The following is a 21,091-nucleotide window of genomic DNA, read 5'->3' as shown; positions in this document are numbered from 1 at the left end:
GTTTACTCCCAGTACCGACCACTGAAGTCAGTGGCGTCCTTGCCTCTCTAAGATTATTTGAAAAACATGATGGTTCAACCCGACTGCTACAGCCTCTTGTATTTTAAGGAGACTGGGTGTTACCTGTGCATTCAGAAAACAAACAACGTATTCTTTTTTTCCAACTTTATTTTGATCTACAAATACAGTACAAAAATAGATTTTTTTCTGAACATAATTACATGAAAGCCATTTTCTAACAATCCAGTCTTTCCTCTGTGACAATGTCCAGCAATGACTAAATTGTTTTCCCCTCCATTTTTGAAGAGACTGTGTCAGTGGAATTTAGATACATAATACTGCCAAAGACAGATCAGTATTTCTACTACAAAAGTGCAGGAAAAGCTTATGTAGATTTAACATTCCTCTCTCAACAGTTTTTTAATGCTATGGTACTGGATAACAAGAATTCTGTGGTTTTAGTGAATTTTGTTCCAACAGTGAGATTTAGCCAGTTCTACATGTTTTGCTTCAGAACAGGATCTTGATAAGCAACAGAAGCAAGTATGTATATATTCACATTACTTAAGAAAGCATAGTGAACCTTAAGTTTGTAACAAGGACAGGGCTTCTCCCTTCCAAAGCACAAGATTTCTGAGAGTAAAGGAAGATGGTAGGCTGAAAAGCCAAACTTACATTACAAATGCAAGTATTCTTTAGAAAGTATTAGTTCCTCCATATTCTGATTGTGGGGTTTTTTTTTTAGACCTTAGAGGAAGTATTTCCCCTTGAGACACAAATGCCAGACTCTACCTCACCGCTGATTTGGGTATGGATTGAAGTAGGCATCAGCATTCCTTTGGCCACCTCTCTGCAGACAGGTAAAAAGCAGCTGGATGCTTTAGTTCTGAGCAAGCAGGGAAAAATGGGAGACTGCTACTGACAGGAGTGCCTCAGGAAACTCAACTATCAGTGCTGAGTGATACAAAAGAGAGCAAAAACCCCAACAAAGCAAAGTGATCTCAGAAAGTGCAGCTCCATGTCTGCTTCTCCCAAGTCCAAGGATAAAGGAAGAATCTAATTGAGATCTAAGTGATCCTTGTGATATCAAAGGAAACTGGATACTGAATTAGGTTGGTCCCTGACAGCTCAGAAACACAAGTGCACAGGAAGACCTAAGGCCCTAACTGGCAAAGGATACTTTTATCATGGCTGTTTTTCCTGCATCTGAAAACAGCCAAGAAAAGCTTGTCATCACAATTTCTCAAATGGGAACAACTGAGCTGCTTCTCCTCTCTTTTCTCGCTTGCTCTTTTTGGTTGTTTTCTCTTCTTGTTTCTCTAGCTGGCGATTTTGGGGCCAATAAATGGCTGTGTTCCCCACTGCGCTCTCGGAGCTTGGAGCTCCTTCTTCATCAGAAGAGAATCCCCCTCCTTTGTCTGTCTCAGGTGCTGATGGCTCAGTCTGGAAAACACAGGTGTGAAAATCAGAAAGTCACTCTAAGATAACTGCCTGTTTCTAAAAGGGCTTGTCTTTGGTCACAGTGACACTGAGTGACCTTAGAGAGGTTGGTTGCTCTGGTTCGGGCTTCTCACCCAAAGTGCTTCTATTTCTGAACATTTCAACACAAGCAAAACATTTTTGACAATAGAAGAATAAAACCAACCTGTTTTAAAAAGATCAGGCTTTCCCCTTTCTCCTTGGGGAAAAAATTAACAACTAAAATATCTAACTTACAAGGAAAAGTGCCCCACTCTCATCCTGTTAGCTACATGCTTGGCTTGGAGGAATAAATCTAGGAAGGGGGTATGTCAAAACAGAAAATAGTAATAAAAATAGAAACATTCATCCCTTGTTAAATAGTAATGAATCTTTGAAGAACATGACTACATTGAACTTCTGGTGTAGTTTTTTTGACTACCTGAAGACTTCTGAGCAACTACACTCTGGAAATTCTATTCTATGGTTAAAATAACATGCAGAAGAAGAAAATACTAAGAGAAATGCAGGATACCTTGATGGAGTAGCGTTGCTTCAGTCTCTCTCTGATGAGAAGTCCTTTTGTCAGCAGCTTCCAATTCCCTAAAGCTCTTTTCTCACGCTTCTGTGGGGGATTGTTATTGGAAAGAGAAAAATTTACTACTGTGAGTTTCAATGTATTTATGCCTGTGGAAAAGGAAAGCTTTAAGATTTTTAAACTGCCATCAAAAAAGCCTCATGCTTGTCGCTTACACAGCCGACCCTGTTCACTGCCCAGTTTCAATGAAATTTACTTCATAAATATAACAATAAGAAGTTGCAAAAATAATTCTTACCTCCTTCTCCTTCTTTTCTATTTCTGCTTGTTCATTCTCCCAGGCAGCAACAAGGACCTCTTTATACTCTTCACACACCACATACCCATCAGTACTAGGAAGGAGAACACAATCCTCTGTCAGCTACGAGAAGGAAAAAGAAAGGGAGCAAATGCCTGCTGACCCAGCCCAAAAGCTACTGAATACTGCTAGAACCGTCTGTCTCAAACGATCCAAGTGTGGAACTGGTCACATGCTCCACTTAACACAAGATACACAACCTCTGCAGGACATCAAGATCTGACAGGTGCAACAAAGCAGCTTTCACATACACTGGGTGCGAGTAGCCACCGTGAAAATCAAATCCAGTGATGGCTTGAGCACAGTCAATGTTCAACTTCCGTGCCACTCTGTTCAGGTTTGGAAGTTTCAGCTGCACGCAGCCAACAGGTAACATGGATGGCAGGAAGAGATACACATTTCCATATTCATTCCGAGGAACCTGTTATGGCAAAATTAAAGAGAGATGCTGATAATCCTGCTTTCTGGAGAGAGCTGAAAATACCTGCTGCAACTCAGGGACTCTCCCCTCCTGACCTCCTACATTCCACTCCAGTATTCAATTAATATTCACATGACAAGGTACAAGCCTAGTTTTTAGCTGCATGGTTATATTGCCCAGCTATGTCCTCTGCCCAAGCTTTGTTACTCAGACTGTAATGCAGAGAATTAGCAAGGCAAACATGGGCTAGGAGGATCCGATCAATGGAATTCTGACTTTAGCAGTCTGCACTCACTACCTGTACTTGTGAAAGAAAGACCTCGGTAGAGTTTTTACTACTTCCTCCTGTGAACATTCACCTCGGAACTCTTAATCCTGAATCTAGATGTTTGAGTGATCTCACCTCTGAAACATGCAAATTCTGGAAAAATAAAGCCCAGAGCTCCACACAAACCACTGCCTTAGCACCAGCCCTCTGCCTTCCCAGCTACCTTTCCATCCACTGCTATGGGAGGCTGATACTCCTCTGTCTGCCAGTGGCCGAACAGCGCCAGGTCCTCCCGGTCCCGGTTCTCCGGCTCTGCCAGGCGTGCCTTCCTCGCCCGGTTGGAAAATCCCTTCACCATCTGCAAATACGACAACCAGGCCTGGAACATCACAACAAGCTGACAGTGGTTTCAGGTTTTCCTAGGACACCGAAGGAGAAGGGTCAGGGAGAACAGAAATGCCATTTCCTAGCTTCAATATCCACTGCCTATAAATGCCAACCCACAGCACCTGTATGCAACAGGTAGAGATCCAGCAGTGCACTAAACACTGGGATGCCTTTGGAGAAGGTGAAAAGGAGCCAGTTCTGCCAGATAGCCTTGGGGTGGGAAAAAGACGAAGCTGGGCTTTGGGTAGCATGTAGGAACTACAGGCACAGCAGGTGGACACTACAGCTACCACAAACCACGCAAGCAAGTGTGAAATCTACATCCGCTGACAAAATACAAAAACCAAAACAGAACTAGGCTTGAGCTTTAGAGAGCAGGTGAATTACACAGGAGGAAGTCAAACCTTCTTACCTTGTAAGGCATTTCTCCAACCCTCACCACTCGAGCTTGCTTCAGCCAAGTGTCCCTGGAGTGCAGTGTGTGTATGCAGTCTCTGAAAAGGCCAGAAAACAGCAAATGTAAAAGTTTTCAAGTGATCTGTAACAGATCCACAGAAAGCTTATCACAGTAGAAATAATAAAAAGCTGTATCCTACTGATACAGAAATGCTGTCAGAGCAGCTACATGCCTCACCTGTTACTGCTGATACCATCATGCAAATTAGCTCCTTAATTTATTACAAAGATCACAGATGCAGATGACAACAGGTGCACAACTCACCTGGAGTAGACAGCCTCTCCTCTGCAGTAGCCCAAGATAGCAGCTGTCTCAGGATAGATGGCCTGGTATTTCAAGAGGTGCCTCTTCAGTGCATAGAGAGGGTGGTTTTTGTACTCTCCAATTGCTGTTGGTAGAGGTTGATCTTGAAGCTTCACTTGAAACTGTAAGAATTTTACAGAACAGAGTAATTTCATAACTTTCTTGCACTACCCTTTGTAAGAAATTAAGAATGACAGTAATATGGACCAAAGAGAAAAAACACCAGAAACTAATCAGATGAGCCAACAGACGAAAGCATTCTTGCTGCAAATAAGTACTGAGATGTGCACCCTAGCCTGTGTTTCAAAAACTCTCTCTGAGAAGGGTAAGTGCAGTACCTCTGCTATACAAATTTCTCTGAAGAAACTCCATCATTTATTACTTAAATTTATCACTGTATATTCTCTTTAAAACATGTTCAATCTCAACATTCCAAGTTCAAATACAAACCTCCTTCCTCATGGAAAGAGATTTCTAATGCTTTTGCCTGAGTGAGAATCCAGGGACTGGACTCCTGGCACTACATGCCTTGAACAACCTATTGCCATTTACCTCATTTTCTTCCTTCCTGTCTCTCTCCACATCAGGACTTTCATATGGCTGCAGTGTCTCTTCCCACCACTCAGGGTCCACACGGCTCTTCCTTGTTGAGGTCATCCACGCTGGATCATATCTTTGTGTCACATCCCTGACACTCCCATTGTTGTCAAACCCCACAACGTAGAACAGCGGCTTTGTGGCGTGTGCAAAGCACAGCTGGGGCTGGCCCACATTGCCATGAACACAGTCTACACAAACCCATTTGTCCTCAGGCTCAAGGAAAACCTCCAGCCACTGGTCTGTGCCCATTGCTTTCCTCACTTCCTGCTGTCCATCATCCTCATCACTAGAAATTATTTTGCTTCTCTTCCTCTGTGCTTGAGGCAAGGCTGGAGTTGTACTTTTTGCTGGCTTAGGCTCAGCTCCACACGAACTTTTTGACAGCCTTGATTCTGAAGTCTCAGTTTTTGGGCTTTTTATAGTTGTCACCTTTGAATTCTGGGGGGCCAGTGAGCTCCTCCGCCTTTTAGGGACAGTTTCAAAATCCTCATCAGAGAGTTCACTCTCCTCCTCTGAAATCTCAAAGTTTGAACCACTGCCATCATCACTTCCACTCTCTTCCTTGTAACACACCTTGGAGGCCACTCGTCTCCGGCGGTCGTTCTTGGGCCTGACTGGCACATCCTTTTCTGCTAAACTGCTCTCATTATTTGATTCCTTCTGTTCCTGGCTGCCTTTAGTCAGCTTTGACCTGTGTGTCCTTTCAGTCTGCGCAGTTTTGGGTTTCTTTGGCTCCTTCTTGTCTTCTTTGCTCTCTGAGGATTTCTCGTCCTGCTTGGTTTTTTTGCAGGGACATTTTTTTGCCCCAGCTTTGGGTGTTGCGGCAGAACGCTCCTGCCCCTCAGAGGTGCTGCTGTGAGACAGCCTCTTGGATGAGCTCTTTCCCTGCAAAGACACAGGCTAGGTCACTTTTATCACTGCAGCTAAGAATATGGTAAAAAAAAAAAAAAAAGACTGAAATGAGCCCAAGGTTCATGCAGACCAAAGGCTGGCAGGCAGTCAATTCATGTCTTAGGGACTTGAAAACTTCAGGCAACTGGCTGAAGAGAGGTGTACTCATGCAGCAAGAGTTGCTGTCTAAGTTTTAAAGAAATGTAAACCCACTGAAACATTAAGAAATCTTTGCTGAAACACAGAAATGAGTGGCTTTTCTTAAAGAAGAAAATTAAAAATTAAGGGTGTGCATTTCCTGCAATGTAGAGAGAACCCTGATTCCCACAGTAAGCGATTCACTGCAAGTTGTAACAGCCAGAAAGTTTTTTTAATCCTACTAAATCAGTAACCTATTCCTTATTCCACACAAACAACAAAAACTACCTTTGGTCTCGTCTCCTTGAGAGGAATAGGCTGAAAAGACAGCACGAGGCGACACAGCAGCTGTAATGCTCGCAGAATAATTAAAAATATCTGCAAAACAGTTTAAATTCAATAATTTAATCACAGGAGCTCTCCAGATAAAAATACAAGAAAATAAAAAGCTACAGAATCACTTAATTCACTGATCTGCTTTCTTCAAATCCACCCTCCCACCACTTTGTGTATGACCTGACACACAACATCCACACTCACCAACCCTGTACTTCCCAGTCTCTTACATGAACCAGCTCCTCATCATCCTGTGCAGCATAGATGGCAAACCTCCTCTCCAGTGTTGACTGAAGGGGCTCTCCTTTTTCAGTGGAAAGCTCATCATTGACAGTGAAGGTTCCAACAAACCTGAAATACAAGACAGTTGCTTACTGTCCAGTGTTTGTGACTGTATTCTTAAACTTCAGAGTTCACCCTCTCCTTCTGTAAAAAAGACAGCCTCTCACCCTTGTATATAAAATCCAAAAAACCACAGAAAATTGTTAAGTTACAGTTACCCCTCTCCCTGAACCGTAGCTCTACATTCTATGTGACAGCATGATCAGAAGAGAGTTTTACCATTTCACCAAGTTGGAAAGGTAAACGAGGCCCATGTGGCCTGCGGGCACTTGGGTGAAGCGGGCGGGGACGATGGACAGACCAACGGCGAGGAGATCTGGCTGGCTGCAGATCCTGTTCCTATAGAAACCATTTGCTAACAAACACAGCAGGTGAACCTGAGACAGAAAAGTTTAAAAGTGAGTTCACAAGAGATTTTCCTTATTGGAACTACTGTCCATGGTAAAGACAAGGAATACTTCACTGCTCCTTTTAACTGAGACAGGCAACACTGAAGCCTCCCAAGCATTCACAGTGCTGTCTTCAGAAGACAGTAAAGCACTGAAGTCCTTGCAAATGTCTCCTGCTCTACATGACTGACAGTTTAATTGTGACAGAATGAGAAGATATCCCTCCACAGAGAAATATACATCCTACTCACACAGGCTTTGAGTTAGAATTTTACTAACACAGGCACTGGTGTTTCCAACTCACAGTTTAGGAGGAATCTTAACAAGCATCTGTCAGGACTACAGCCCCTCTGTTTTTTTCACTTCTAGCCATGGCCCCGTGTTATTTGATAAAAATTAGCTCCTTTTGATTACAAATCAGTTCAGACATCTTTATGCTCAGTTTCTTCTCTGCCATGGTTCCCTGTGACAAATACCTTATGTGTGTCCTCACGAACCTCCTTGCTGAAACGTTTCATCATTCTCCGAAGGTACATCTCAAACTCAGCTTTTCTTTTTTCTCTGCAGATTACAAAAGAAATGGATGTTGTGGGATTTCTGTGGACCTGCCTTTCTAGATTCCTGAACTGGGTCAGCTCACGAACAGAACCCATCCCAGAGAATCTTCTGTGCACACTTAAGGAAAGGTTTAGTGACTGGCTATGTGAACAGGCTGTTATGATTTTGCAGTAACACAATGCCATTCACCCACAGCTCTCCTTGCAGAGATCTACTGCTGTCCCTTCACAGGAAATGGAGATAGTAAAACACAATGAAGTTACACACTTGATTTTCAAGGAAGCTGAAAAACCTCCTCAATTCTTGCCAACTTACACTGAAGATTTTTGGTAGAATTGTCAGTATGTAAACTGTTCTTCATCCCACAACCCCGCAACATTCCAACTCAATGGCCTGCATCAAGTGGGCATTTTCAACCAGAACACAGCAAGTCAATGACAGTCAAGACTTATGGTATTTTTAACTTCAGCCTTTTCCAGCCCTCCACCACCTCCTTGTTCTTACCTCCTCTCTCTTTTCTTCATCTGCTCTGGGGTTTCAATCTCAATCTCGACGGGATTTCTTGGCAGCCCCACTGATGGAAGAACAGCAGCTTCTTCTAACTTACCTGTAGCAGGTTCCTGGAGTTCTGGAAAAATAAAATATTACTAAATTATAAGTAAACATGGAATCGATTCCCATGGAGGACTGATGATGAGATCCTTCTGAAATGTTCTAAAGTGTTTCCTTCTGAAGTGTTCAAACAACCTTTAAACAGAACATCTCCATTAACTACCAGTTCCTGGATCTTCCATAACACTGTGTGTGCTAAGTTATTTCAAATTAACTGTGGGATGCTGGTTGCCTGCTGTTGAGGAATCATTGTGATACACAAGCTCTTAAAAAGTGCTTAAAATGAATATTGTGCAATTGTTACCTTCCACATCCTCCCATTCATCTTCACTTTCATCATCATCATCATCACCACCATCATCAGTATTGTCTTCATCCATCTCTTTTTTAACAGGAGATTCTGTCTTCATTTCCTTCTGAAGACACTTCAGTGAGTCACTGTTAAAATCATCAAAACATACCATCACCATGAAATGCAGGTGCTTGTTTATCAAATACTAAAAATAGGGAAATAAATGAAGCGTGACCTCTGCATCAGTAACAACACATTGAGTAACTGACAATCAAACCACACAAAGAAGTAAGATGAAGAAAAAGCTCCACAGACTTGAATGATAAATAAATTTACCTGCATGTTTCCTCTTTGATACAATTCTCTTTATTCCTACCATTTCTTTTACTTTCTTTTATTTGTGATTTTGCCTCTTTTTGTTTTGAAGGTTTGGAAGTTTTTGCTGAGTTGGAAACTCCAGTATCACAATCTTCTTCCTTTTTCCTAGCTGGAGCCTTTGAGTTCTTCTTTACACTGGGTTTTTTCTTTTCAAAATCATCTGCATGTGACAAAAGAAATGAATGTTATTAAACTAATGTTAGAGAATGGAGTTTCATCCCCATGTGAAACAACACCTCCACGGATTTCATTAGAGGCAGCTACAGAAGAATGTGGGCACTGACAATGCTGAGCATGTCACTGTTTATAAATAGGGAAGATTTGAACAGCGAGACTTGTTTGAGGAAAATACTCATGTAACTTACAGAAATGACTTAAAGATTCCTATAGTCCTACCGAAGGGATCGGCGGAAAACCAAGCATTGTGCTTGCCACTCACAACAACTTATTACCACGTGAAACTGCTCTGGAGAGCGCGGCCGAAATAAAACAACCCCGCATGGACTCGCTCAGCCTTTGTCGGCATCACACACGGGTTTAACGCCCGGGATTTGGGGCACTGATCCCACCGCCGATAACACAGCCGATAACACAGCACAGCCGATAGCACAGCCGATAACCATCCCCTCCAGCCCGGCGTGGCCGTCCTTCCCAAGGGCGCGCTGGCACCGCTGCTCCCCGACCCCCGCGGCCTGGAGCGGCCCGAGCCGCGGCGGCGGCGCAGAGCCCGGCCCACTACGGCCTCCCTGTCGCACTCACACGCACCCTCCTCCTCGTCCTCCTCATCTTCATCTTCCTCCCGCAGCCCCTCGGAGCGCCTCTTTTTGCCGGCCACGGGCCAGGGCGCTGCTCTGCGCTTTCTACCCATGCTGCTGCCGGCGCGGGCAGGTCCCATCCCGGCCCCGCGCGGCCGAAGGGAAGGGAAGGGAAGGGAAGGGAAGGGGCCGGGCCATAAAGTCTCGCGGGCGGGCGCGGGAGGCGGTTTGAAAGATGGCGGATGAGGTGGACCAGGTGAGCGGCTTTCGCCTCTTCCAGCGGCTGCCGGCTCTGGGCTGCGCGGCTGGGCTGGGTGCGCCCGGGCCCCCCGTGAGGCGCAGCTCCCAGGGAGCGCTTTCCGTGCGAGATTAAATCCCTGCTCGGCCTCGGAGCTTGTGGCGGGCCCGCAGTCGGCCGGCTGGCCCCGGGCGCTGCCGCAGGAGGGGAAGGGGGAAAGCTGCCGAGGGCAGTGCTCTTGGCTCTGAAGGTAGGAGGTAGCTGGAACGGAGATATGGGATATATATGAGATAGGGAAGATGTGGGATATGGACGGAGGTCTTCAGCCTTTCTAAGTTACGATCCTCAAAGTGCGCCTTTCTCACAGAAGGGAGCCTCAGGCCAGTGTGTGTTGGGGTTTCACGCCAGCCTCGGGGCCCGGCCTGGCTGTGTGTGGCCCAGCAAGAGCTCGGGAGCGGTGAGTGTGTGGGGGCAGCGTGTGCCCGGGTGCCTGAGGTCACCCAAGGGTGTGCCTGGGTAACTCCCTGTGCTGGCACCGGTGTCAGCGTGAGTTCGGCTGTTCCAGCCTGCTGTGGCACAGTGTGGTGCTGGTTCACGCAGTGTGGGCTCTGTGCTGCGGTGTAAACTGTGGCTGCTGATAAGAAAAACAGTTCAGAGTCATAGAATGGTTTGTGTTAGAAGGGACCCTGAGGATCATCTAGTTCCAATCCCCCTGTGTGTGAGGAATGATTTACTGCAAGAATAAACTGAAATATTTTGACTCGTGCTGCTCAGGCTGGTGAGTATCAGTAGAGTGGTAAATCAGCTGCATTCAGGTTCACCAGGATGTGAAGGAATGATTTAAAGTATTTACATCTGTGTTCTCACTCCTTTGTTTTCTGTGTCTCACAAACACTGAGGAATGGAAAAGTTCACCGGCTTCTTCTGTACAAATAATGCTTTTGTTTTGTTTTTTAGCAACAAACAACAAATACTGTAGAGGAGCCACTTGATCTCATCAGACTCAGTCTAGATGAGCGAATCTATGTCAAAATGAGAAATGACAGAGAGCTTAGAGGCAGATTACACGTAAGTAAAGCTTTCAGAATGTTGCCACACTCAGTGAAGCACTGGGTAGCCTTTGTTTATGTACAACAGACTGTTAAACAAGTTTACCTGTAGCATTCCACTGCTTGTTGAAAAAATTAGTTTTAAAACATGAGTAATTGCATTTCCTGGTTGAAAGTGCAGAAGTGATTAGAGAAAGTAGGTTAAGAATAGTGAATTCACTAAGAATTGTCTTAGGTACCAGAAGTGTAATGTGATTGCTGGAAAAATCTAATTTGTTCAGTGCTTTGTCTGCTATTAACAGCTTCCCTAGAAAGTCAAGAGATGTATTTTGTTTTTCTTGTCTCCTGAATGATACCAAGCAACTCATTTCATTGCTTTTTGGCTTCCATTTCTGTATCTGTGAAATAAGTAATAATGCTGTCAGCCTCTTCTTGTGATGTACCCTGAGGCCTCTTCAAGACTGGGGTCATCGTTATCAAGCAAGAATCCCTTAAGGCACACCCTGGGAGGTGTGATGGGATATGTACTCAGCTGGGTTCTCAGATTTTTTGCTTTCTGTTAAGTCAGTCATCCTCCCTGAGTGCTGTGCTCTGCTGGGGAAGAGAACCAGTTGCACCATGTGTTATCTGGACCTCAGCTCCTTTGAAAACACAGAGGTAATGAGAGATCTGTGAGGAACATGTGTGGTTTGCAACGTGCTTTGTAAGGTTTTTGGAATATGTTTGAGGTTTTGTAGCACTGTAGGAGAAGCAGCTTTCATATCCTTTAAGTTGGCCCCAGGCAATCAATTCCAGGAGGCCAGACTGGCAGCAGAGCGTCTGTACCTGGTTTAGTGTTAACAAAGTGTGTCTGTCTCTGAGGTCTTGTCAGTGCTCTCACAGAATGCTTCAGAGCTATTTCCTGCAAGAGTGTTCCAGTAAATCTAAATGTTGTGCCTTTTTTCCTGCTGCAGAGTTCTCATTTGTTTATGTTTGTGTTGAGTTATAACTAGAACTGATACTATTGTGCTTTGGTCAAAATCAGACTAAGCTATTTATGTCTGAAAGTCTTTCTAAAATTCTCATTTTAATAAGCTCATGTTTGTATTTTAGAAAACATAATAAACTAACTTAATTCCTACAGGCATATGATCAGCACTTAAATATGATTTTGGGTGATGTGGAAGAAACTGTGACTACAATAGAAATTGATGAAGAAACCTATGAAGAAATTTATAAAGTAAGGACTAGAAAAGTAGTTTATTTATTGTCAGAGATTTTTTTTAAAACTACACTCTGTTATACTGTTAAAGTAGTTAATTGCTGACTGTTTTTTGAATCAAGCTCTAACAGAGGTTTTGGACAAATTGTTATGCAAGTACACAGGGTATCTAGAGACTTGGTGTTAATTGTACTGATCTCTTCAGCATGCCAGAGCATTGCATGTTTGTTGGAGTTGTTTCAGGTGTGTTTTTATGGTTGAAATGAATGTTTTGTAAATGTAAACTTTTCTTTCCTTCTTCACAGTCTACCAAAAGGAATATTCCAATGCTCTTTGTCAGAGGGGATGGTGTTGTGCTTGTAGCTCCCCCGTTGAGGGTTGGTTGAAGCCACAAAGGACCCAACCTTCTTGGAAAGTTCCAGACTTTTGGACAGTGGTTCATGTTTCAATCATGTCTCAAAATTCTGTATATGTTTTTTATAGGATATTTTTGTCAGTTCTTTTGGAAAGGGGAGGGAAGGGGAACCAGTTTGTCTTGCAGAAAGTACATATAGTCAATTGAAGCAGTGTAAAACCCAACCTGATCTCAGAATTAATGTAAACTGCTGTAAATTGGCTGTCTTGTCACATTCAGTAAAAGAATCCTCCTTTTTTTTCTATCTTGACAGTAGCAATGTCTTATTTTTGTTGTTTTAAATAAATTTTGGTTTATCTTTGAAATTTGACTTGTCATGTTTCTTGTGATGAGGGTATATGTTCTTCTGTAGAGCTAGTGCTTAATTAAGTTCTAGTTAGCCTGTCAGAGAAAGTGGTATCTTTAGTTTGTTGTTTTAACTTCTTACTAATACCCAAGTTTTGCAGATGACTGGTTTTGAGGACAACACTACATCAATCAATGGTGCTGTAAATTATGGCTCTGTGTTCAAATTTGTGATGCATATCCTCATTGTAGGGAAATGGTGTTTATATGAATCTTCCACTTAAGATGAAGAAGATGGGCTTCTTTGCAGTGTTTTCAGATATTTTCATTGTGGCTTTGTTAACAGAGTTATGGTTTGAAGGCAGTAAGTAGAGACTGAGGTTGTTGCTCACATGCTGTTGAGTTGCTTCCTGCATTCATTTCCCACTGTTTGTGGCGTGTTTCAGTTATGGAATACATTGAATTCTTCTGGATGCTTTAAGATGTTCGTAAGTTTTCTGCAGGGAAGGTACGCTAGAACCTGAACAAATCTCCTTTTTAATATATGCTTTCTCAGGCCCACCTTGTTTGTAATTTACTTTCATTTTTGTGTGAAAAAAGACACTTCTGCTGTAATTATGTTGTAGAGTCATGTAGGTCTGCACTTCTTACAAAGCTTGGCTTTTGACTTAATAAACTTAGTTATCTAGGTTCTCTGTAGGGTTAGCAAAAGCAACTTGCTCTGGCACTTTTTCCTACAGTTAAAAATCTTCATAACTTAGCCCATAGCTTGAAACAGTGGTGAGGAATGCAAGGTCTGCCAGTAGTTTTTTTTCTCCATTCCTTTTTGTACTTGAATTTTTGTATGGGAGGACTGACATGATGCTCAAAATGCTGGCAAATCAGGAAGTTCTACCTTGATAAGTTTTATAATTCACATCTGTTAATAACACTTGTAGACTCTGAGAATGATAATGAATGTGAGTCCCACATACCCTTTACTTGAGCCATTTTTGCCAGCATAATACATTTATCTGTACAGTATTTTTATATCACAGGGTATCAGCACAGTTGAAAGAGGTCAACTCACCTGCATAAATCCCTGGAAAGCTCTATTAAAAATTGTCCCATTTGTCACCTGCTTCTTTTGAAGTTTTAAGTGAGAGATTATGGTGGTTGGTAGCTCAATTATTGTCTAATTGATTTCTTGGTTATTTACTGTGTAATTACAAACATCTGTTACTGTTTTGTGTCATTGAAATGTCCAGTAGCATCCTTGATCCTCTAATTTGAAATGAGCTGTCTGGAGCAGGAGCCAGTTTAAGACTCTCCATGATGAATGTGGATTAAATAACAACAGAAAACAAACAAACACCCCCTCCCAAACAAACTCAACCCCCAACAAAACAAACAACAGCAAAAGAACACACCCTAAATGGACTCCTAAAAAGCCAAACAACACCCCCCCTGCCAAATCCAAAACAAAATCCCAAACAAACCAAACCCCAGACCCCAAAACATTTGAAAAGTCTTTTTGCAGTCTGCTCTCTTTCTTACTGTTCTTTCTACTTTTTGATCATGTTTGCTGTACTAACCATTTCTGTTCCCGATGAGTTTGAAGAAGAATTTATATATAGTCTCCTATATTTCTCATATGTTTTTTCAAGGTTTCTCAAATCCCTTTTCATATTGTCTTATGTTGTGAGTCTGCTAGAACTTTTAATATTATTGAACTTATTGAAGCTTGGCTTTCTATTTCTAGTAGCTTTTTATAGACAGTAGTAGCCTTCTGGTAAGTTTTAGCCATTTTACTGCATCTTTTTTATAGATGGCAGAATAACTTCTCAGTTTGTCTTTTAAAGAATTTCTGTTCTGCCTGAAAACATCTCATTCTCAGCAGCTCTTTTTTAACAAGAATTTTATTATGTAATTCCCTTTATCAGAAGTGCTGATAGAGTTAAACCTCTGGTGTCCTACTGCTTTTGTGAGTGTTGGCTATCTTGAAACTTCTGTGTGGGCTTGTGAAATTGATTTTTGGATCTCTGACTACTGTAGGGCACTAGATGGTGCTGCTTTTCCTCAAATTCAAGCTTGGTTGGCTTTGACTGATATGTGTAGCCTGTGTCAACAGGCCCTGTACTTGTATAATTAGTCATTTGTTTTTAATTAGGATGGCACTTGCCAACAGTGGTAAATTAACTCTGCTGCTCACCCATAAGTAAAAATCAAAATATGTTTTGATGTTTATGTAGGCACAGAGCAAGTCCCCACAAGAGTTAAAGTGAAGCAGTGTATGTGCCTTGCTTTGTCAGAGGTCAAGATGCACAAGCTCCAGACTGGCAGCTTTTCTCAGAGAAGAATTAGCTGAAGAATTGCACCATATAGAATAAATTGTGGTTGACCACTGTGCTGCTGGGCCCTGCTTGGAGAAGAACAGCCCTTGTTGTGTTGGTTCACAAGGCTGCTGTTGCACCCACTGGTTCAAGTGCTGTCCACTACCTTCACTGGAGAACTTCACTGCAGTTAAAATTCAGCAGAGGGGACCAGCCTGTGCTTAGGTATTTCTGTACATAAAACTCCTGAAGAGACAAATATTGCAGTTTATTTCAAGTCACCGTCCCACTGCTACAATTTTTTGAACCTGTATAAATAGATTTTGAATCCATCCTACATATTTGAACAAAATAGAATTTTATTGTAGGCCATGTAGGGTTTGGGGGGGGATGTGTTTTGTTTGGTTTTTTATGAAGTTGAACAGGGATTACGTTACGTGTTTCGTTCCTATTCCCTAGCACAGGACAAGCCCAGGAATTGGATAATGCAGTTATAGTAAGCCTTGAGCAGTGTGAGCATTGGCAGGCTGCAACAGGGATTTAAAGTTGGAAAAGTAAGACAGTATTGATCACATTGGGAGTTCTGCAACAACACTGTCTCCTCTTGGTGCTTCTGTTTCTGTTCTGTAGAACAGGTTTCACTGGAAATCTATAATTTGAAATATTTAAGAGAAGGAAACTTCTAAGCCTTCTTACTAGATTTTTCTTACTAGAACCATAGTACTGGGAAGGGAGCTGATTGAGTGGGAGATGACAAATGCTGTGCATTGTTTTTTGAACTGATGATGATAATGACATGTACAGAAAATTCCATCAGGCATATTAAGGTTTAAGGCATTCATGCCAAGATCATTGATGGGCTGAATACATCATTACTGAGGGTGTAGGGCTCCCATGTTTCTAAACAGGAAGCTCCTTTCATATGCTAAACAAAAAGAATGGGAAAGAAAAATAGAAAGTTCTACAGAAAATTGAAGCACAGTGTCCAAGCCAGCCTTTTTTGAGGGGAAGAATGGGTGGAAGGAAGAGAATAGATGATGTGGGTTGGAGCGGAAAACAAGAACCACTGACGGAAAAAGATGTAGTCAGAAACCCTGTTCATGAGTGAATTTTTTCATTGTTGCCCAAATTAGTCTGAATGGAAGAAAGGCCCACTCCCAAATTTTGGAAGCTTAGTCCAAAAAGCCTATTGAGTTGTACAATGGCATTTGATCAGTTTATGATGTGACTGCCTGCACCAGCAGGGGATGAGGCAGGCGTGCTCGCTGGCTGGGTGGACAGACTGTTGTAGAAAGCACTGCACAAACCTTAGGAAGAGTTGGGTAATGCCTGATCACAAAGAGGGGTTTTAGCAAAGTTTTCCTCTGGGTGGCACATGGTAAACATGGAGATTTGCCTCCTCAAGGTGCACATGGAAGGCATCAGGATATTCAAATGTAGGCACATTTAGCGACTTTCTCTTTGGTTTTAATGATGAAAATTGCTGTAGATTTTTGGAACTAGATGTTTAATTAATTTTTTGGTAACGACTTACGTTTTATGCACCTGTGCTGTCTAAACATGGTGCTCTTGGGTCACAGTCTGTTAGTTCATGTCACCCAAAGCCCATGCCAGTGCACAGTTGCTCTCCGCAGTAGATGATGTAGTGCTCTAGCCTATTTCTGGGTGATTTGAGCAAGGAACCTTCACCAGGGGCTTTAAACTGTTAGAAAAGTCAAAGCCTGAATTTCCTAAACTCTATTGCAATACTGGATCCATTTTAGCCTCTAAAGGAAACCTTAGTGCTGCAGGTCACTTACTCATGTTCCTTTCTCATAGCACTCAGCTGTGGCACAGAAAAGTTATCATCTTTGTGGGTAAGGGAGCCTGCAAAAGCCTCTGCTATCAACAGCAGTTTATTATGTGATTCGTAGTCTAATTGCTACGTAACAGAACTTAGAGATGTGGCACTTCTGCTACAGTAAATTTTCATTTGCTCTTCTTGAATCCACTTAAGTGTTGGGCAGTAAAACCTCCAGTGTGATGCACGTCATGGCATCAAGTATGTGTGTCACTGGAGCTTGTCACTAAATGCTGATCGGGATGAAATGCTGTGTAAAACTTTGGCCAAGCAGTTCGCATAATTCCTTCCCCAGTCTATTCTATGGACATTGCAAAGAACTTTCAGGTAAGCAAACTATTTACATTTAAAAAGAAGAAAGAATGCTGCTCTAAATTTATTATGTTAAAGTATGTAGAATATTAAGTGGAAAGCCTGTAATTGTCATCATGGAATGCATTATTGAATTCTTCAGGAGCCTTCAAATTTCAGTGGCAGGGAAAATTTTAAACAAGTAAATGGTGCTCCAAATCATGACTTCTTTAAATAACTGCTGCAACAGATGACTTTGTCACTCATCCTTAGCACATAATTGTAATGATTAAGCTGGCTTTTTATGCTGTAAAGGTGACAACATTAGCTAGACTGAATTACCATTTTCACAGCAGGTAGCTGTTCTTGGTTCATCCTGTGCTGTAGGTGGTGTGGCAATGCAGCATGTTGCAATTTGTTCTATAACACCTATATTTAGTATGTTTTAGTAAAACAGTTGCCTCTCCCAACTGCCCAGATGTTGTGTTCCAGTGGTTAAAAGTCTGAGGAAGAAATGAGATATCAACAGATAGCATCTGAGAGCTAATTTGATTTGTTCTACATTTGTAATGCATTCCTCCAAGCTAAATTCTTGTTGACTGACGTGCTGCTTATAAAAGATGAGATCCAAAGCTCCACTGCAACCCAGGAGGATACACTATAGTTAAACTGAACACAATTCTTAACAACTTTCTTCTACCAAACCTTCGGATCGTTATTGCTGCCTGTGGGTGTAATTCAAATATTCAGGATTGTTTCTGAATTAGTGTGGTCCTGTCCATAAATCACAGGCTCTAATCTCAGTGGAGATTTTCTAGTATAATGGAGACTATTTTCATGTTTAAATGTTAGGCCTTTAGATCTTACTTGCCCTGCATTCATTTCCTGAAAACCAATCTAAACCCAGCAGCGCTGTTTGCTTGGAGCTTCCAGGTTTGCAACATCCTGTGGGTAACACAAGATCTCTGTCCTCTGTACTCAATCCTAAAGCCAGCTGTTGGTGCTATTTTTGCATTCTTGAGGCACTGTGATGTCCATACAGTGATTTTTTTTTTTTTTCCCCTCCTCTCTCATGTGCAGTCTCATGAGTTAAGGAGAAATATTTTATATGTGGTGTTTCAGGTGCTGAATATGAAGTACACTTTAAATTTCCATTATGTTTGTTTTCCTCTGGATTTTCTTTTAGTACTGTTGTCCTACAGACAGGGTGAAAGGTTTCATTCTTTTGAAGGACTCTGACATAGCTGGGATGAAGCTTCCCCAACAGACATTTCTCCATCTCACTCTGGTGCCAGCCTTGATACACAGCTCTGAGAAGCAGGGGAGAAGTGTTCTTCAACTGGCTCAGCTGCACAGAGAGGAATCACACAGAGAAACAGTCCCATCATCACACTTGCAACAGAGATCTGCTGGTTCTTGGTCAAGCAGGAATATATACAAAAGAGTTAAGAAGAACTGAATGTGATGTGATTTGTGGTCTCAAAGAATAATTCCCAGGAGTTATATGGAAGGTATCCCTACTCATCATACTCAGCCTATTAATGAAACAAACCCTTCATTAAACATGTGACACTTAAAAGATTGTTGAGTTGAAATTTGAGGTGAACATTCAATAACTTGTTTGGTTTTTTTCTTACTTTATCAAGAGATATTCACCCACAACTTATACAGCAGAACATGAGATGCCTATACAGAGAGGTTGTAAACAGAGCATGAAAATATATGATGTAAGCAGCCAATTGGCCTCAAGCAGTTTTTTCTCTTTCATGGGCTCTGTTGCATAACTGTTCCCTCCAGCCTGGCTCTGGTGTTTATGGGCTGGAGGTTACATGAGAAACCAATCAGGGCAGTTTCTGCTTCTAAGGACTGGGAATTTTTAGAGAATTGTGGAAGTTCTGCATGTAGTAATAGCATCCAGAGAAGCGAGTGTTCATTTCCATAGGATTCCTTCCCAGAGTTTCCTCCAAATAAATACTCTATAAGTTAGGAATGAACTTAGTATTTTGTGTCCTTTGAGCTGTAAGCTTGGGACAAGAGGCTTTATCTTATCTTTTTTTTTTCTTCTTTTTTCCTTTTTTTTACTGTTCTGATGGTCAAGGGAGTTGTGTAGGGTGACTGCTAATCCTTGGTGTGTGTCTGTACTGTAGGTCATGCCGTCCTAGTACTAGACTCCTTTTGTTTTTAGATTGCTTATTAGTCACCCTCCTAACCCGACATCCTTTGTTTCCAACAGAAAGCCATCACAGGAATGCAGTAGAAAGGGAAGGAGGATTGCTTCATTCATAAATCTGAGAGCATTTAAAAAGGAGACTATAAATTATTGTCTAATTTCTTTCATCTGAAGAAAAGAAAGCAGGATATTACAATTAAACATTTTGTCCAAGGCTGCATGCTGAGCCCATGGCAGAACTGCAAACAGGGTACGTCCCTGTCCTCTGTAAAGGGTCTCTTAAACCCTATAGAGGCCAGGAATGCAGCCTGGGCCATGAGTACATGGATCATTGTTTCCACTGTTAACTGCTAACATGGAGAACACTGGAACCTCCAATACTGAAGTCATTGGAGGAAGAATTTAACTGAACCTACGTGGTAAAATTTAGTTTCCTTCAATACATAAAGCAAACAAAAGTGATTAATGTCAGTAGAGTATAAGTTTCAGTTTCCATGTGGGTTTAATAGTAAAAAGATGAAAATATATTTTTGAGTGTGAGACTGTTGGTTTTTTTTTTTTCCTTAAGTCTCACAAACAAAAAAGGATCAATCCTGAATAACTCAATCTCTAATCTTTCTCTCTAGAGAGGGAGCTGATGGTTGATCAGACTGCTATAAAGCTCAACTCAACAAAAGGTGACTCAAAAGACAGATTAGAATACTAGGCTAAGAAACAAAATGTGATCCTCAGATTTGTTCCAAGATTTGGGAATGAGAAATTACAAATTTATTCTAGTCCTTTCTTATTCTGTTACCACAGCTAAATAACTTGGATGTCATGAACACAACTGCTCCTTCTAGAAGGGTTTTTGTACTGGTAGCTTTGGAGGCAGTCAACTGACTCGATTGAAACTCTTGGCGTGCAAACCCTGTTTGTAGCCATTTCACAAGTGTATGGAGAATTTGTCTGCAACTTTTTTTTTAGGAAGACACCATATCTGTATTAATTATAGTAATAGCTTTCCACTAGCAATCTGGGAAAGTAGATTATGATACCAGGTCTCTTCATTACATTAATACCATGGACTCCTGTAAAGGTATTACAGAGATACAGCTGCAACTTCATTTGTCCAAGCTTCATTTTTCTAACACTCCTCCTTATTTAACACTCAGTCGTGAGATATGAATTACCTACCATTAAAATTCCTTTGTTTATGTGAATTTTTGCATGACCTTATTCCTTCAGATATCTTCACAATCAAGCATATACTAGATTTCTGTATGAATTTGGAGAGATAGGAGGGATATGCAGGAGAAAAACACACTTGGTTTGTATTTTTTAGTGACTTGTAAATATTAGCATGGGACATACGTTACATGAGAATGTAGTTTATGAGGAATCAGCAAACTGATGGGTGAATATATTCACTGTCCTTTAGTAACTCTTGAATAAGAAGCAGCCCTGTGGGAGTTGTGCTGGTCACAGAACTTGCACCTTGGTCTCACCCTCTTGAAGTTCCAAATGAAGCCCCCCACCTCCTGAATGCTTGCACAGTGAGCTGTCAGCCTCTTCAGTTCTGGTGTGACAGTGCAGCTCATGGGAGATACAGGTCCTGGCATGTGGAATACATTAGGTTGGAGCAAGATGGAGCACTGCATGTTGAGATCCTGTAGTGTCTGTGGGCTGTACCTCAGGGTGCTGAAGATGAAAGCTTCAACAGTGTGAAGCTCTGCGTGGGCTGTGTTTGGCCCACAGGCTATGTTCACCATCCCTCATGTTCACTGGAATGTAGAACTCTCCAGCCTAACGCAGATTATGTTTGGTTTT

At 41.9% G+C, this 21,091-nt stretch overlaps 2 protein-coding genes across 4 annotated transcripts; one reads left to right on the top strand and one right to left on the bottom strand.

Moving 5' to 3' along the window:
- Window positions 1-150: 150 nt before the first annotated feature.
- XPC (XPC complex subunit, DNA damage recognition and repair factor) lies at window positions 151-9,647 on the bottom strand. Of its 3 annotated transcripts, none has more exons than XR_004242442.1 (16): window positions 9,486-9,647; window positions 8,685-8,886; window positions 8,361-8,494; window positions 7,949-8,072; window positions 7,363-7,447; window positions 6,717-6,874; window positions 6,386-6,506; window positions 6,108-6,197; window positions 4,743-5,675; window positions 4,152-4,312; window positions 3,843-3,924; window positions 3,267-3,462; window positions 2,606-2,775; window positions 2,295-2,388; window positions 1,994-2,083; window positions 151-1,443 (listed from the first exon to the last, which is right to left on the bottom strand). XR_004242442.1 is itself a non-coding variant. In XM_032121203.1 (16 exons), the coding sequence occupies exons 1-16, from the start codon at window positions 9,619-9,621 to the stop codon at window positions 1,234-1,236; spliced, it is 2,925 nt and encodes a 974-aa protein (XP_031977094.1). In that variant the 5' UTR covers window positions 9,622-9,647; the 3' UTR covers window positions 151-1,233. The 3 variants fall into 3 exon arrangements, 2 of the variants coding, with proteins under 2 accessions (XP_031977094.1, XP_031977095.1); XM_032121203.1 differs by having other exon boundaries at window positions 3,267-3,401; XM_032121204.1 differs by having other exon boundaries at window positions 3,267-3,401; window positions 9,492-9,647.
- On the top strand, window positions 9,632-12,689 carry LSM3 (LSM3 homolog, U6 small nuclear RNA and mRNA degradation associated). Its single transcript, XM_032121210.1, has 4 exons — window positions 9,632-9,737; window positions 10,677-10,787; window positions 11,892-11,987; window positions 12,275-12,689. Exons 1-4 carry the CDS (start codon window positions 9,717-9,719, stop codon window positions 12,353-12,355), a joined length of 309 nt encoding a protein of 102 aa, XP_031977101.1. The 5' UTR covers window positions 9,632-9,716; the 3' UTR covers window positions 12,356-12,689.
- The last annotated feature ends 8,402 nt before the right edge of the window (window positions 12,690-21,091 follow it).

The sequence above is a fragment of the Corvus moneduloides genome, chromosome 11 (genome assembly GCF_009650955.1).
Source record: "Corvus moneduloides isolate bCorMon1 chromosome 11, bCorMon1.pri, whole genome shotgun sequence".
In the NCBI taxonomy this organism is placed as follows: Eukaryota; Metazoa; Chordata; class Aves; order Passeriformes; family Corvidae; genus Corvus; species Corvus moneduloides.
Note: the sequence above shows the minus strand (reverse complement) of the source record. Positions and strands in the feature narration are given on the sequence as shown.